Source organism: Triturus cristatus, chromosome 3_2, assembly GCF_964204655.1.
Source record: "Triturus cristatus chromosome 3_2, aTriCri1.1, whole genome shotgun sequence".
Lineage (NCBI taxonomy): Eukaryota > Metazoa > Chordata > Amphibia > Caudata > Salamandridae > Triturus > Triturus cristatus.
In genome coordinates, this window is record NC_140584.1 from 313,529,663 (window position 1) to 313,548,685 (window position 19,023).

At 43.6% G+C, this 19,023-nt stretch overlaps 1 protein-coding gene across 1 annotated transcript in view; it reads right to left on the reverse strand.

Moving 5' to 3' along the window:
- Positions 1 to 280: 280 nt before the first annotated feature.
- LOC146857256 (uromodulin-like) overlaps positions 281 to 19,023 on the reverse strand; it is a 99,473-nt gene continuing 80,730 nt past the window's right edge. The window contains exons 6-8 of the mRNA XM_085647762.1: positions 6,193 to 6,268; positions 3,794 to 3,826; positions 281 to 944 (exon numbers count right to left, since the gene is read on the reverse strand). Coding sequence (XP_085503888.1) covers positions 877 to 944; positions 3,794 to 3,826; positions 6,193 to 6,268 — 177 coding nt within the window. The 3' untranslated portion in view covers positions 281 to 876. The remainder of the gene's footprint in view (positions 945 to 3,793; positions 3,827 to 6,192; positions 6,269 to 19,023) is intronic.

Below are 19,023 nucleotides of genomic sequence, written 5' to 3' on the forward strand. Positions count from 1 at the left end.
TTCCAAGTGCGCCTCCAAGCAGCAAGGCATGACTAGGGCAAGAGTTATAAAGCACCTGCTTCCAGAGCCTCTACTTCAGTTTACTGCTTCTGACCTACTGTTAATTGTAGTGTGCAAACCACTCTTTTTATGTTGAATATGTTTTCTTTAATACAGATGGCATTTTTTAAGTATTATTGTCTGCTAAGTAAACATTTTATGACTGATGAAAATTCATGCTAAGCATGAAATCACATACATTTTCAATGAGTAAATGGAAAATTTGAATCTGGAGACATCTACCACTGATGTAAGGTTTATTTAGTGGAAGAATGCAAGAGAATGCTTTTAGAACAACAGTGTATATATTCTGTGAAGATCAAGCAAACATAAAATAATATACATTAAAGTTGTTGTTTTTATGCCAAGGAGATATTGAAGTGCTACTCGCTGTACACAGCCTAAAGGGTGACATAGAAAGAAGCAGAAGTGGGCATGCATCAACACTCAGCACGCGTGCGTGGGCATGCAAACACACACACATTTAAAAACACACACACACTCTCTCTCTCTCGCTCACTTAATGGCACAATTAGGAAAAGATCAACCGATTGCCAGATCATTTGCGGATCCTTTAAAGAATATTGATTTCCAATAGGTTTGGTGAAAGTTCTAGAGTCGAGCCATTGGAGGACAGTCAATTGTCAGTGACAGATTTTTAAGAAAGTTTGAGGAGAGGACTAGAGCCTGGCCATGCGAAAGGTCAAAAGTTGATTGCAGGTTCCCGAGAGAGGTTACTGAATGTGCTCCCGCCATCCAATAGCAAAGGTTGTCTTTGGTCAGCTACATGTTTCCATAGGTTGATCCGGGGGTCTTGTCTGCACTGTAAATCGGTGGTCACTTATGGAGTTTCTGTACCAGCAGTGAGAGCATCAGGAAGTTCACCATCCAGATCCATGAAAAGCCTTAAATCCAAACATCAATAGATTGATTGATTAATCAGCTTCATCTATCCGTATACCACAAACCATTTCTCTTAGGATTGCACCTAAGACTACAGTTGCTGCTCTCACTGAAGTAATATTTAGCAGAGAGGTGGTTGACAACAAACATTCTGCAAGCGAGACATTGCTCATTTTACAAATTTTTAATCTGTGCAAAAATGTGTCTACATGCTAAAATAGTTTTTGCACAAGAATTGTCAGACTAGATATTTTTGGTGCATCCTATCCATTTAAACATCGCAAAATTTGGTAAGTTTTAAAAAACCTAATGGATTTTGTGGAAGTAATACAATGTGTTAGGCCCTAAGTTTATTGTCTAACTGTCAAAGGACACTTATCTGGAATCAAACCCGTCTTTAGCGCTGTTGATTCTTCCTTCCGCGCCCTCTTAATAGTTACTAACCAGAAGCTCATGGGACGTTTAAGAGACTAGGTGAATCTTATAAGAGCTATCTGTCATGTGACTCCTTTTAACCACAATCTCCATAGGCACCCTTCACATGTCTGGACTTTTCTACAAGGCTTTTGGTGACATTGATAATTCTGCTCTCCCAACCTATTGAATACACCTCTGTGATCTTGTCATCAAAGAAGTCTCTTCCCTTTGAACACTAGCAACCACAAACCCATACTGCATCCACATGTCTTTGTGTCCTTGACCATCTACCATTGGAAGTACATTTCAACCCCACAGAAGAAGGCTCTTCACATGATGTGGCTATGTCTCAATTCATTGTACATATCTTTCATATCAATGATGTACACACCATGACCTAACTTGAGTTGGTCTCTTACCTATTCCATTTCTACTTTCTTATCGCCTACATCAGCTATTCCCTCCTTCTTTACATCAGCTAGTTCCTCCTTCCATAGCATTTTAGAAATTAAGAGCATTGGGAATCATGACTCTTCATTTACCAGAAGAGTGCCAAAAGACAAAGGGAGGCTATGGAACTTCAATGACTACCAAATGATTGACAGTGGGTTCCACATCACCAAAAATCTAAAGAGGGCACTTCAGCCTCAATTATAGTTTGTGCAGAATGGTGTCGCCTGGTTGGCTGCTTGTTCCCTGATCACAACGGTTATGGTTTTCCAGCACTTGAGTGCTTAATTTGTAAAATAATGAGTGTCGGTTCCCAAAGCTCTGCTCAGAAGCCCTTGGCCAGTGAAATTAAATGTCGGCATGCGGAATATGAAGGCTGTGTAGTCTTGCTCTTTAATCCACTACCAGACAACTGCTGCCCCTTTATCTCACTTTTGCAGGCTCCTGATTTCTCCCTTTATGAAGTGTTTGTCTTTTCCTTCCTCTATCTTACCACTTTGTTTGACTTCCCTCTCTTTCTCTAGTTAAATGTCTGATGCAGAATATAATTACCATTCTGCAAAAAATGAGTGCTGGTGACCCACACCGGTAACCACTGGCTCAAATTAAGCATTGCTGCACCCAGATTTCCGTAGAATAGGAACACTGGGCCCAGTGTTGCTGGTGGAAAAATCCATCCAGTAGAAAATCCCATACAGATCAAGTAGTGACTGTGGACACTTGCGCAGCCCATCCACAGCCCATCCCCTTCTAAGCCATGAGGAGCACAGAAGGCTCCCCACTGCCAGCCAACAGCCTGCCATGCCCCCTGAAGCCTCCCACCACCCATGCCTCCCACCCCACATATTCTTCCTGGGTCCATTTACCACCTCCTAATAGAAAGTGGTGAATCAGAGTGGAATTAGCCTGGATACAGTGGAAAAGCTTCATAAAGGACTCTGGGTCTGCATGCTAATCCCCATCTTGGGGATGATATCTCATAATTGCAGGTGCAGGGTTGCAATACCCCTCTTGAGTCTGTGATTCTTTATTCTGTATTTTGGCACCCCTACACCATACAACTTAAAACCAGCACCTTGGTGTCAAGACATGTCGATGATAGCACAATTTAATAACTGTTGGCAGTTATTGTGTCTCAGGCAACGATTGCATCTTGTGGCTTTGCTACCTTACTGACTGCTCTACACCAATAGATCAATGGAAGACCAATGTGGGCACTGACACTCCACTGAGGCCATGACTTTTCACTGACAACTCCATTTTATAATGATAGGGGTGGGCATAACATCACATCCACAGCTCCGAATTTGGCAGTGTGAAACATGATACCTTACTGTCTGACCAATGAAAGTCAATAGGAAACATGACTAACTAGAGCAACCGATCTTGAACCCTGCAGACACAGGTTCGAATCCCATCCACGGTTCATGGCTCCACATTGTGGGATTCTGGGCAAATCACTTACTATCCCTGTGTCTAAAAATCTGAACTGTAATATGTGAAATGTAATGTATAATCCCCACTTGATGTAGACCATCTTGTGGATCAACTTTCAAACCCCCGTGTAATGTACATCGCTCCGTTGGTTACTAGCTACGCTCATGCTATATGAGTACTGAATACTAACTACATACTGGACTGACTGCCCAGAAAATGGCGTGTGGTGGCCAGGTAACCTCGTTGGGAAGCCAAAGGGGGGTGGAGAAGTGGCTGTGATATTTCACTATCTGCCAAATGGATAGCCAGTGGGTGCCTGATAAACCACAGAGAACCCAAAAGATGGTCAGGATGGGTCATGTCCCCTCAACGACGGGTGAAATGTGAAAGCGATCTTTGTATGGTGACAGTCAATTGGACTGCAGGAGAACCCTCTGCTGTGTTCCTGGTGTTCAGACTCCTGTGGAGTTTCAATGGTGGGTATGAAATACAGCTGAACGATAGGTTTACAGAACGCGAAAAGTGTGAGACATAAAATCATACTTACGGTTGCAAGACCCAGCAGAGAAATAAGCCGTTTCTAGAAGAAAAAAAACAATATCTCATCACTGACATGGCATGTGGTTACATGTGTAATCTTCATCTTGCGAGAAGGCGCATGAAGATGTTCTCTCTGCAAGTCATTTCTCCTTTTTACCTAAATTATTTTTAATTCAACTGTCTATCCTTACATAGGTCTGGCCAGGAGGAACCCTTGTGGTCTGGGAGGGGTGAGAAGAGACTATGAAAGAATAAAGCAGAGCAAGTCCCACCCTCCAGCTGATCAGCAGACTCCTCCCCTCTTCAGAGGAGTGGTCCAACTGGGAAGCAGTATCAGATCTGCCAACATTTCAAACCATTCCCACACTGCAGGAGGCCATTGTGGGCCATGTCGGCTTTGATGGTTGGGTCATGGGAGCTAATGGAGCCCTGGAAACATAACTCAAGCCTCCAGTCCACCGGGAACAAAAACAAAATAATAGAACGGCTAGTCTGGCCCTGTTCATAGGATGTGCTTTATTAAAACACCTACCTGCTTTCAAAGCGCTGTGCTCTATGCAATATATATACCATGTGATCATAGTACCCTGCCTAACGTAGCTCCATTTTTTGACCTCAGCAGGATGAACAGTGAGCTGTGATGTAAACTTGTGGCTTGCAGATCACACCAGATGTCAGCAGTGAGTGCTTCACATGCTGACCCATCTTGCTAGTATTACTACATTGCTGCCTCACTTCATATGCAAGTAGACTAACCCTGGGCGTAGTTCGCGAAGTAGCGCTACGCGAAGCTACGCAAAGTGCACTTCGCATTATGCGAGCTACGCGTAGCACTTCGCGAACTGCGTAGTACCCTGTTCGCACTGTGCAAGATGCCGTTTTCAATAATTGCACAGTGCGGACAAGCATCCGGCACTGTGCAATCATTGAAAACGGCATCTTGCACAGTGCGAGCTGTAGTTTTCTGCCGCTCAAGTAGATTTTTACTCGAGCGGCAGCTTTCTCAACGCGGAAAGGTAGTTTCTCATCGTGAGCGGTCGCTAGTAGCATACGCGACCACTCGCAATGAGAAACCTGACCTCCCCGCGTTGAGAATCTCGCCGGGAGGTTTATTTTCCACGCTCGCGATCGCCAACTTGATGTGTCTGATCGCGAACGAGGAAAAAGTCTCGCAGGGATGTCATTTTGCTTGCTCGCGGTCGCCAACTTGACGTTGAGGACCGCGAGCAAGCAAAAAATGACCGCTGCACTACGCAACACTCCGATACGCGTGTTTGCACTGTGCTATGTGCAATTCGCGTAGTGCGAAGTAGCGCTAACTTCGCAAACTACGGGAGTGTAGCGTAGTGCTTTGCCCAGGCTTAAAGTAGACACCACATTTCAAGTCCTAAGCTTTTACCACGATAACCTAATGTGCTCTGAGAGTAGTTGTCATGTGTTGCTTTCACTGAATGAATGCCAATGATGCACCTCATGGTAATGATTTCTAGCATAAAAGGGCAGGACTGGAAACATGGTGTCCAATGACATGGAGCCAGGTGGTAATCCCACTCACAGAGAGAGGTGCAGCCCAGCATATCTGCAAAAAAACCAAATGAAAGTGTGCCCACTACTAAGCAGACTGCACACCAAAATATCCTCACGTCCTTAACTGTTGGTCGCAGTGACACTACTCAGAGGGGTATCGCATCAGAATGCAGCAGTAAGAGCGCAAGTGCAGTCTGGAACTGCAGTAACAAGATGGCGCAGCAAGCGAGATGCACTGTACTGTATCATCAGGGATCACATGGTGGACGTGGACTCCTGTACCAAGATGGCACTGCCAGGGAGATGTACTGTACTGTAGCATCAGGGAACCCAGCGTGGACGTGAACCCCTGTACCAAGATGACACTGCTACCGGCATGTAGAGTACTGTAGCATCAGGGATCACAGGGCAGACATGGACTTCTTTACCAAGTTGGAGGTGCCAGAGCGAAGTACTTTACCATTACCGTCCTATCAGGAATCACAATGCAGGCTGAGACTCCTTTCCAAAGATGGCGGTGCTCACCAAGCAAAGCTCCTCTGTGACATCATGAATTTTAGTGCTGCAGAGGAGTGATTTATAAAGGTGGTTCAAACCTTGGAGCAAGATTACAGTGATTCATCTGGCATATGAGTGCTGTTTCTTTACAAACGTGGCCTTGTTCATGTAGCGAGGATACCTCCTCAGTGAGGGTGTGGGCTACACTCTACTTACACTGTGGCTGCACTAGGATTACACAGTGAGATACTCTATGGGTGATACTGTGGAAATACATTCTGAGGTTGCTATTACATGGATGACTTGTTTCTGGGATTAGTTGCTTTTAAGACATTCCATTCAATCTATGTCAAGAGGAAAAGCAGAAACATGATGACGCACCTGCATAGATGGGTCCCATTGTCAGTGTGGCACTGTCTCCAACCGTAGCACTGCTTCTGCCATTTCCAGGGCAGGTCTGGAAAACAAAGGGGGGGGGGTTAAATGGTGGCAGTGTCTGCACGGAGAAGAACCACATCTATTAACTGAACATCAACAAAAGACAGCTGCGCCTGCTTCAGGTAGATTGCAGCAGGGGACATATCGGCCTTCAAAAAGATAGACAAGCATCCACATAAGGCTGGGGGTCGGGAAATACATCCTCTCTTATGCACTTTATAAATTTGACTGCCGCAGAAATGTAAAAAAGCTTTACACTTTGCTGCAGCGGTCACAAACACATCATTTTAAGATCGAGATAGACTAACGTAAGTAACACGCTTTGTCATACTGGTCACTTTTGCAAAGTACCTGTCATTTGCTTCTGAGGAACAATGTAGGAGAGATGTTGGACATGGAAATGGAATTAACAACATGTAAAAAGCAAATGAAGACATCAAAAGCAAACGTTAAAAATATAGGAAACGAAAGGACCAGCAACTTTGACCTGCGGCATCGGAAATGTTTTATTTAGTCGATGGTCCTGATGTATGAAAAGGCGGGTCGCAAATAGTGGGTGCAATTTGTGTAACATTTGTTTTTGTGAGGTGCATGTCCTGTGTACTAAAACGTTGTATCACAGCATGCCATTCATAGAGGATGCAAAATGACCTGTCTAATGAACGTTAACAAGAAAGAACGCTATTTGTGCCCCCCTGCAATAGGTGGCGAATGCTGGTATGGTGCCTGCAAGAAGATTGTGCCCCTGCATTTGCATTCCAAAACTCGATTTTGTTTAAAGCAATCCATATCCCTTATAGAGACATGTGCTGCTTTAAAAAATATTTCCCCTCAGGGAGGACATGGGGTTGGGTGAAGCAGGCTGTGTCCACTGGACCTCTGTCTGCTCCCAGAGAGGCCACCCTCCGAAGGGGCAGCTGTAGCAAGCGGACAGCTTCCCCAGAGCACATCTGCTATGACCAACCTCGGAGTCTGAAACTTATCAATGTTTTGCAACTGTAACTGTGTTCACAAACCATTCATGCCTTTAATTACGAACCACAATTAGAAGGGCAGAATGCTGCTTTCATGACCCCTGCTGCCTGCAATTCATAATAAATTGCAGAACCCCTTTTGTGAGTCGGAAAATAATTTTGTAATTTTTAAACCACTCATTTGCATTCACAAACCCTGTGATTTTACTAGTCACTATGGGGCATAATTACAAGAATGTCTCGCAGTGCAGCACAGCAAGTCATCTTGCTGTGCAGCACAGCAAGTCACCTTACTCTGCTGCACTGCGTCACAAGGAAAGGGCAGAAATGCACTGTATTTAATGCACTACGGAGCATTCCTGCATTTTCGCCTCTGCTGGTGCCCTTTTGGCAGCCTGGCGCCAATGCAGGCACACTTGCACCATGGTGCTGCATTGCATGCAGGATTGTTTTTGTGCACGAAAAGACACCTTCCTGTACAAAAACAATCCTGAGAACCATAGTCCCCATCCTATGTGTGCTGCAGAATGCAGCAAGCACAGAAAGAGGAAGCAAGGAGGTGAAATAAAGATATTTTTCCTTGTTACACATCACCTGAGAAGGCGTACCTTTTTGGCCCATTCCCCGGTCTTTCAGTTCTGGTAAATTTGGGAATGTCTCAAAAACCATGGGAGTTGTGGGGGAATAACAACGCAATGCCCATGGAACGCCTTCCCAGGACAGAGTAAAGGAATGGAGCAATTTCAGGTGCGTAGTCCCACTCCAGATTTATGGAGTCACTCAGGGCCATGCAAAGCGACCTTGTGTGGCTTCATAACACATTTAAGGATCGCATCGCTCTTGCACCACATAAATAGACCCCTAGGTTTACAACAACAGTTGTGTTTTGTACATGATGAGCACCCTAAATTTGACAGAGGAGAAAATGATCAAAACTATGTTTACTGTCAGGAAAAATTTCCAGTTCATGCAATTTGACTTGAGTGTTACAAGCATTTATCACAGAGATAATGTAGCAGCTGTGTGTTGGGAACAGCACACTGAATTCTAACTTTCCCTATTAACTCCCTTAGGACTCAGTCCCTGGGCTTCCATTAACCCTGACAAGCAAATTCATGTCTACACTAAGCACTTCTAATCTTCTGTTCACTACTCCTTTAAATATAATACTATGAACGAATTCTCCCCCATTGCCCCCTTTACAAATACTTAGGCCCCCTGTCCCGGCACCTAGAAGATCTAAACAACCAACACCACCCCTCCCAATGAGCAGGGGGCGAGCCAACGATGAATACACTGATCGCCCCATGAGTCCTAACAGTAGGCGTAGGGTGGTTAATTTGCCCCCTGAGGCTGTGCCCTACACAGCGATTATGGTAGGAGTCCCTGAGCTCATTAGTGACATCAGAGAGCCACAAGACTCACTTCGTAATAAAGTAATTAGTTGGCTTAATATTAATAGGCCCCTCCCTCCTAACATCAAAGGTGATGTGCTGATGGTTAGAAGGATCCCATGGATTGGAACCACTCCCAAAAATAGGGCAGGGGACTGCATCATAATCAGTTTCAAAAGCCCACTAGTTGCCCCTTACATTTGCAACTGGCTGGTAAGGCCGGACAAATCCAACATAGACGTAGTGTCTCTCTCGCACTTCTATCCAAATGCTTCCAACTTAGGAGTAGGGAGGGAACAGAGTTGGACTAGAGTGGGCTTTGCGGTAGATGGTTCACGGTACAGACCCAAGTACAATCCATTGCCTGTCCATGGTAATTTTGTCCTTCAGAACAGATTTTCCTGTCTGGACCTAGTAGATTGACCAATAAGGGGGGTCATTCCGCAAGGTCAGATAAATTCTGCCTATGGGTCTATATTTAGGGGGGAAGGTACATCTGTTCCCACTTACAAAAAAAGGTCCCTGACCCCTGTAAAAGCCGGAGGGCCCATATTGGGAAGTACTCAAGTCCTTAACGAGGATCCACCAAATACATTAACTGTTGCTGCAACGCAATTGGTGAAGCTTGTTGAATTACCCACTCGGTCGCCCATCACCTTTGGCTTGGGTGATTTGGGTGACTCTGCATATGACATCCCGTCTGCACCAAGTGAGGTTGGTCCCAAACCCCAAGGTCCTGGTATGACTATCCTGTCCTGGAATGTAGCTGGCATCTCTAACAAGGTGGATACTCCAGAGTGGGAAACTTTGGTTAGTAAGTGTGATATACTCCTTTTTCAAGAGACATGGGCTAGGGCACCACTGGCCAGGAGGGGATATGACATTTTTGAAATCTCGGCGAAATCGAATGGGAGAGGGAGACCTTCGGGAGGTTTGGCAATCTGGGTGGCATGCCATATTGGGTGTCAGGCAGTTGGTATGGACACACTCTCACCGGACATTCAGTGTGTGCTCCTCAGATGGCCTGACAAAAGTACGTGGGCTATTGTTAATGTCTACTCTCGACCAGTCGCTGTGGGTAAAGAATCCCCCACCCTAGCTGACCTCTCATCTTTTTTAGGGCAATTGACAGGGAACTTGAAAATAGTGATGGGAGGAGATTTTAACTGCCACTTTGAACCCCTGGAGGGCCTAATGGAGAGTGTTTTTAGTGCCGAGGATGACCATTGGGGAGTCCCTCCTTCTTCATCACCTCACCCTAAAGCTTGGTCCCCGTTGGCAGTACAACTTACTTCTCTCACCTTGAATTTTGCCTTGAGGGCGTGCAATGGGCGCACTCCTTCTGACACCCCTTCGGTCTGCACTTTTAATAAAAAGGACCATGAGTCAAGGCTCGACTACATTTTTATAGATATTTCCCTGTGGCCCAAAGCTATAGATTTTAGAGTGATCCCGAGGTTAGACAGTGACCACAATGCCCTTTCCCTGATGATCCAGCACCCAGCCCCTGTCTTAGGGACGCCAACTACCGGTTTTCTAACTGACCAGGGAGATATATTACTCACTACAAGCAGGCGCCGAGTGAAATGGGGGAAGCTAGTTGAGAAAGAAGAAGCTTTAAAAAACCTCTATGGCATAGCACTCCCTAGGTTCCAGGAGGTGGATGCCCTCATCAGCCAATCTAGACCCTCAGATTACAATGAGAGACTATCTGGTATTCACCTGGCCTTAGTAAAGGACCTTGCAGATGTCTTCAATCCGGCCCTGCCTACTAGAAGGAAAAAGATTCGTGCTCCGACTTGGTATACCTCCACTTGCAGGAAAACTAAGTCTGAGCTTCTTTCTGCAATTAAAGAGGGTAGTGATAAGGTGAAGATAGCTGCCCTTAGGAGGGGGTATAAGGTAGCACTGGCCAATGCAAGGGCAGAGTGGGATTGGAACCACTGGCATGACCTGTCTGGAGCCCTGAAATCCAAAGACTTTAGAAAGTTTTGGGCTCTGGTAAACAATGGAACAGGGGATCTGTTGTCTGCAGTAGAACCCAATATTGCCCCCTCTGTTTGGGAGGCTCATTTTGGGTTATTATACCAAGATTCCACTCTCTGGCCGGAAGGGATGGTGTTAGAGTCCCCCTGCCTGCCAGAGATTGCCTTGGAATTTTCTCTGGGGGAGGTGAAGCTGGCACTGGAGGGCTTAGCTCTGGGGAAGGCACCGGGGCTGGACAAGCTACCAGGTGATTTGTTTAGATATCACCCGGATATTTGGGCCCCGTACTTTCTTGTCCTTTTTATTGCCATTTTGGGAGGTATGGCGATCCCCTCCTCTTGGTTAGGGGCTGAAATAGTTCCGATCTATAAGAAAGGGTCCCCTCTGAGTCCTGCAAATTATAGGCCTATCAGCTTGATAGATGTTCCCCAAAAGCTTTTTGCGCGCCTTATCTTGAATCATCTATTAGACTGGGTGGAGGAAAATGACATCTTGAGTCCCCTTCAGGCTGGCTTCAGGAGAAACACATCGACCATGGACCAGATCTTCCGCCTAGTTCTCCTCTACTGGAAGACGGTGAGGATTGAGGGCGGGAGATTGTACATGGTCTTTGTGGATCTGAGGTCAGCCTTTGACCTAGTCCCGCGCAGGAAACTCTGGGAGGTATTGGAAAAGCTAGGAATTCCCTCCCAGCTACTTAACATCCTGGCCCGCCTGCACGAGAACAACTATGCGCAAGTCAGGTGTGGGAGGGACGGTAGACTTTCATCCAGGTTCCCTGTGCGCCGAGGTGTGAGGCAGGGTTGTGTCCTGGCACCGACCCTGTTTTGTTTATTCATCAACAATGTTATCTCACACCTGGAAAACGTCAAGGATAACGACGCCCCCTATTTGGCAGGTAGGAGGGTTCCGGCAATCATGTTCGCCGATGATACCCTCCTCCTTTCAAAATCTCCAATGGGGATCCAGAGGATCCTGGATGGGTTTGGTCTTTTCTGTAGTCAGCATGGATTGGAGGTGAACACAGAAAAGACCAAGTTTATGATCTTTAACCCACCAACTAAAACTAGGCCCAATCCTACCCTGGGGACCGCGAGCCTTGAGAGGGTGTCTACCTTCATATATCTGGGGGTTACACTGCAGGAAAACTTGGCATGGGATCGGCAGATAGTACGTTCCAAGGCCAAACTATCCCAACTCTTGGGTGCAATCCTGAAAGTGGCCAATACTTCTTCTTTCAAGCCCATAAGCCCGGCCCTTGAAACCTACAAGACCCAGGCCAAGGCTGCGGCCATGTATGGCAGTGAGCTATGGGGACATAAAACGGTGAAGGGCTTATCAATAGTGGAAAATAGCTTTCTGAGGCGCCTTTTAGCCCTTCCAAGTGCCACGCCACTCCAGCCTCTGAGAATGGACATGGGCCTCCCCCCTATTGCAGAGGAGCTTGTGTCAAAGCCAGTGAAGTTCTGGCACAGGCTCTGGTCTACGGACGAACTCCATCACTATAGGGAGGATCTTACCCATGTCATGAGCTTAAATTCTAGTGGCAAAATCCCCTGGCTCACCTTTGTGGAAAACGAACTGTCTGCCCTTAATCTCCGTCATCTGTGGGAGGACCCTGCACGAGGCTGCCGTGCAATCTCACGCAAGGCTCTGGCTCAAATTTATAAAGACAGGTCCCTTGCACACTTGACGGCTGCTCAAAATAGTGGTACCCTAACCTTGCAATTTTTAGAATCCAAAAATTCTTATGCTTTTGAACCTTTTATGGATTTTATCTTTCCTATCCTGGCAAGGAAACTGTATGTTCAATGGAGGTATAGCACACTACCTATTAATTCATACACCTCGAAGTGGACTAATGGGGGCGACAAAATATGCCCCTGCTGTAACAACTATGTGGAAGATGACCCCCATATCTTGTTTGTGTGCCCTGCATACCAAAGGCCCAGGAAATATTGGATAGCGCCACTCTGTAAGAACCTGGGGTTCAGAGAGTATGCACAAGCATATAGGATTTTGAAAACTAGCACCTTGGACCACATTGTGTTTGCTGTTTCCAAATTTCTTATGGCTATATGGCTGATTAGAAGAAAAAAAATCGTCTGAAGCTCCTTGAACCTTTTAAAGAACTTTCTAAATGCGATTTTAACTTATTCCTTGCTGGGACAGTCGTTTTTATTCAAATGTATTTTACTAATGTTTTATTGTCTGTATTCTTTTTATTGCATCTTTTATGGTCTATATGACCGAAATAAAGAATTTTTGGAAATTGGAAATTGGAATATATTTTAAAAAACACACTATCCACCAGCTTTCCAATAGATAATGACCACTGTGCAGCACTCTGTAAGATTTAAATATGTGAGTTCTGTGGCATTGCCAAATAGACTACAACCACGAGTTTTAGTTGAACATCAAATAATGACATGTGTCTTCAATCGTGGCAGTCATAGTTTGCAGAGTAATGAAAGGGGTCCTGGAAAGGACGATTGTATTTGCAGACCCTGTAATGCTCGGGTACACGATGAACAGCATATATTGAGTGTTTAGCTTTCAGAGTGGTCAGTAGGAGAGGTTTAAAGGCAATGTTTTGTATTAATGGAATAAAACCAGAGGCACTAGATGTGTTTTTGGCTCCATCAACTCCAGATCACTTGTTCAAGATTGTTTACATTTTTTAAAGTAGATGCTTTGATAAAAGAGGAGGTTTATCAATAGTTAAATGTACTTTATCAGATCATTTTGTATTGATTATATCTCAATGGTTGTTTTATGCATGATTATTCAATTTTCAAAAACTAAATTTGAGGTTATCATCAAATTTCAAATAACTCTAACTTGGGCAACATGTCGGCCAATCAGCTATTGATAAAGGGCGGCTAATCTTTTAGCAACCAATAAAGAACTCTGCATCTATTATTCAGAAATTACCAGAAAACTGCCCTTCTATTAATTAGCAATCAGCATTGAACAAAACATTTCTATCTAACAGCTATAAATAAATGAAAGCAGACTTCTATCCATCAAAGTCAACAAGGGGCAGCACATGAATGAATAAGTAGTGTCAATATAAATATAATTAGAGGACAGAACATCGATCAATCAGCAATCAATAGCTTCTTCCGGTACATCTATCAATCGCCAATTAAATACAGCCATCTGATCTTTTAATGAGCAATCAATAAAGGATCTGTAGCTATCACTTAGAATTTAGAAATTCTGAGAAATTAGAAATTAGCAGAAAACATATATCAATCAACAATCAATGGGTGAAAACACATATCCAACTCGGTAACTAATAGAGTGCTATTAAAAATCAGTGGTGGATGGATGGTGTCTTATGCAAATAGAACACAGAATTATCAAAAAGTCCGCAGTTTATATAAGATAACACATCTATCAAACAACAATAAAAAGAGAAGAACACATCTATCAAGAACGAATCAGGAGAGGGCTGCACATTTACTATTCAGCAAACAAGTGAAGGGAAGCAAATCTGTCTATTATCAATCAACAGAGGAATGGAGCATCTATGAATCCTCCATTGATGGTGACATATGTTTCTCAATCAATCATCAGTGGAGGTACACACTAATCAAGCAGACACCAATATAGAACTGCGCTCGCTCACCCACCAGACACCAAGAGTACAGCAAGCTTGTCAATTACGCCTTAGCCCAGGGTAATCCACCTGTGTACTTATGCCCCTTGACCTCAGAACACAGCTGCGCTTCTTCACCTTTGCCCATTGTGTGTCTTCCCTGCAGGGTTGGTTTGCTGCCTGCAGTTTTCTCCTGCAATCCCTCGCTCTCCTGCTCCCTACATTGCTGCTGATCTCCTCTCTTCATGCACTCGCAATGGTGTCCTTGCTTTTACTCTGTAAAGCTTCCTCAGCTGTCTCTCTTTGCGAGGCACAGTGCCTTTTTGTTTTCTCTAACTTATCACTTATTCAGCACAAATGTTGCTGAACTTCCCTAAATTCCAATCTGTGACTCAGGCTCTCAATGAATTACACTGACTCCTATACATAGTATTCAAATCCTTGAACGGGATAGGTCCAGACTACCTAAAAAAGAACTGTAGGTGGTACACCCCAAGAAGAGTTCTCCGCTAAAGTATCGCCAGAAACCTGGTGGTCCCCTCCCACAAATCCGTCTCATGGGGAGGTGGCAGTTTCATTAGAGGTGCAGCCTTATGTAATGTAATTTGTAATTTAATTTGTTTTTTGTAAAGCGCACTGCTGCCCTGAGGCGTCGTGGCGCTGTAGACCGCTGGGGAACCCGTCCTGGCTATCCCTGTGAGATGGTCCCTCCTGGGTATCTCCAAGGTGAAACTAGGCATCCCTGGCGAATGTGGGTGGCCGTTGTGGAGATGAGGCAAGCTAATGCCCAGAGTTGGCGAGTGTGATCCCTGGTTAGAGTAGGCACCGAGGCGAGAATTATCTAGTCCGCTGGCCCTGGTCCACTGGAACACACTTCCCCACAGTATCATATCTGCTCCGACTCTTATGACTTTTAGGAAATCCCTAAAGACATGGCTATACAGCAATCAATAAGGGTCCCACTTCATGTCAGAGGCTAGTGCCATGACGCATCCGGGCATATGAGCGCTTTACAAAATATTAAATCAAATCACCTATAGGTGTAAATTTGTTTTGATCGCTCCCAAAGGCATTCACTATCTACCTCACTTACACACTCCCAAGAGTGAAATAAACCTTTTAGAGAATATACTCATCGATTGGGGTGTCTGATTAAATCCACCTGAATCAATGGTAATTACTTTAGACAGCATTACAGACATGATTTTATAGCTCCTTGCACCATTACAAGAGACTACTAACTACAAGTTTTATATGCTAAATGATTACATTAAATACCAACTTTATAATATTTCAAGTGCATTTCATTCTACAGAAATGCACTATATGGAAAACATTGCCAGTTCACTAAACTACAGAATAATCCTAAATTTGAACATTGTGTGCTTTGTTACCTTCTTCGTCATTTGTTGCTTCCTCAGGGCAAATGATTGCATTATTTTATGACTAATCTTCATTACTCTCAGTGATATTAGTATATTGTATCAATACAGTTTTATCTCAGGCCTAAAGTTTACATCTGGAGACAACCTCTTGACGAAGTAAGTAGTGCTTCCGGTTCTTGCAGATTACTACACGGTCGCAGGAGGAATTGAATGGGAGAGCATACTCGCTTACAGGAGAGGACATAGAATATTGGATACGTATGACGCTGATAATTGACTAAACTGAAAACGGAATTTGCACCATCTGAACTGGGGGGATAGCAACATTGGAAGAGACAGGCTAACGTAAAGGAGGACATACTAATACTTGACCAGCCGAGTCGGAAGTAGAACCAGCAGAGAGGAGATAAGAATCAAGGCATTAGGCAAGCCAGACAGCCCTGAAGAAGTCGTGGGGTAATTCCCTATCGACGAAACACGTGTTGACTGGGTGTAGACAATTAAAAGACAAAGAACGAAATATCACAAACTTCTCTTCTTTTTGTTTGTGCAATTACTGAAATATGAATGTAATGTGATTTTATGCATATGCATAGGATTGTGAGTTAAGTCATGTGAATGTTGAGGATGCGTGACAATACTGCAACGGCCTGATGACCTGGACAATGGGAGACAACAGATGACCACGATTGAGTCCATATTATAACTATGCGTAGTCACGCCTAACCTCAATAAGATTAGCAAAATGGTGTGTAACATTGGCATTTTTTTTTACAAGACTCATTCTTTCACCCTGTATATCAAATGGACTTTACAAGTTTTGTTTAAGTATTTACAGAGGATGTGAATGATGTTACCTTGTGGTATTGAAAGCATGAAAATCAGTCCCACCCAAGTGTCATCATTGATAGCTAGTGTGTAGGACATTGACAAACGGTGTGAATGATGATATCTGATGGTATCAAACACATGAAAGTGATACCTATCTCACTGCCACCAATTGTGGAGCATGTACAAAAGGGTCACATATAATAATGGTAATGCAGACATACATGTGAAAATGTAATTAAAATATCCGATATAGAATGGATCAATTATGTTTTATGCCCTTTATCTGTGTGACTACATAGGCTGTCTCTCCATCACTACCATGAGGACTTGATATCTCCTAGTTAGTATTTGCACTCGCTTTACTTTAGAAATGTCACTACTATGTTTTTACCAGTACACAAGTGGTGCAGGTGTAAGCAAGATATCATATTTCCAAACCATTTTATGCATCTACTCAGAGTTTTTGATTCAGCCTAAAAAGGTATGAAACAATCTAATCTTTAGAATGTATGTGTATTAATGAGTACATATATCATTTGGGTAGGGATCATAGGTAGCCCTGATGAAAGCCTTCAACCTGTTTTGACATGAATACAAGATGAAACATGTCAGCACCTCTATGGATGTATGAGCCAAAAGTATTAATTACACATTCTTTGTTTTTAACTCATGGCACCTTTAATAGGACAAAATCTCGTAGGGTCTACCTTTAGGTAATTTTAATAACCTGATCACTTCCATATCAAGTAGCCTTGTGTAAATAACTCCTTCAAAAGAGGTTGAGTCCATCCTGGTAGTACTATCTCACCAGGAAGGGGTAAGGTTACCAATGATGAAGGATACCATAAAAGAGTGGGTGAGGTTGCCTTATCCACAAATGTATTTTTCTTTTGTTAATTCCATAAGTCGTTACTGCTATTAATTGTTACACTCATTGTGGAATACTTTCTCAGATCAAGAGAGCAATAATTCAATAAAATAAAAAACGAAGTGGGACAGAGAGATATAGTAGGCATAATTAGGTGAAAACACCGATTCACAGTTTACCTAACTATATTATTTAGTTGTTATAATTTTCAAGAGTGGTCCATTGTCATGACCCATGAGAGACCAGATTTAGGCAGGAATTGTAGGAGGGGGCTGTATAGAAAGAGACAAAGGTGTACTCAAACATTCATAGTTCTGATCAGGGCCAGACAGGGCTTTTATTCCACCAGGCATTTTCCCAGTAGGCTGGAGCCCCAGCAGGCCTGATGCCTTTGTCACTTTCCCCAAATCCCCTTGGGTAATTGCAATATGCAAACAGAGGCATCAAGAGAAAGAGAGAAAGTGAGAGAGGAAGGGAGAAGATAGCGAGTGATCAGAGAGGAGAAGCTAGAGCAGAGATGAGGAAAGAGTGAGAATAAATGAATGGAAAGAAAGATAATGTGCAGGGAAATCAAATGTGTGGCGCTTGTTTGAGCACTTTTGCCAGGTCTGTTTTGATTCCCTAAACCAACCCTGGTTGCGATATCTAGAGCCTATGGAAAATTAGACACTGTTGGCCTGAAATATATGGGAAGGTATTCCAGATCAGGAAGACATGAAGGGCCAATCAGATTAATTGAAAGAGTGAACCCAGAGCAATTTAAGCTTCAGAAAAGTAGATAAAAGTTGCTTGCAACCACTTAATTGTATGGTTCCCTTTCATTCGGTCCACTCAACATTTTGTGACTTTTTGCACCTTTGTTTGTTTTTCCTATCTCTCGAGTGTCTTCCTCCTCTCATCAGTGCTCACCTTACTGAAAGCAGTGTCATTCCCCCCAAAGCTACTCTCTCTACTACAGTGGAGACTGTTTGTTCCAGAGCTGAAGGAAGGGTTTTGGATACTTCATGTGTTCGCTAATAGCATTTCCAATTAGAGCATCAGGTGAACTGCAAAAGTTCACTTTGTGTATGCTTGCTTTTCTGTACATATCCTCTGTACTGCCTGCATGAGTATTACCCCGGCTGCTACTCCTTCTTATTCGAGGCAGAGGCAGAGGCATGAGGAAGAAACATCCCAGACATGAAACCAACATCTACAGTATGCTTCCTCTTTCACCTCCCAACCCCAATTCCCCTCATGAGATGCTGTGGGCTTAGGTTACAACCCATAGCTATGTTATGGTAGAGATTGGTATATTTGCATTAGGGCCCAAATTTAAGACCTCTCAAAATTCTTTACGGATTGGGACATCCATTAACAGACAGATATTTCAAGTCCTAAATTGAAATTAAATCAATCTTATACATCTTTGAAAATGTATACTGCAACCTATATATTTCTATATTAAAACAATCTTACATAACTTGAAACTCAACAATCCCAACTAATAGGGTACCAGGTTATATTTTTTGTTGCTCAAAGGTAGCTGAATGTATTTATGAACATATATTTTCCAAACCATATCCAAAACCTCCGAAAGGGATTAAACTTTACAGAATTATTCCAAAACAGGTTGCTTATTAGGCGTTCAAATAAGGATCATAGTCTCATTGTTTTTAGTTTGATAGATAGTTCATAAGAGAAGTCAAATTTAGTATATAGATATTGGTTTATGTATTCTCTGCATTGAATG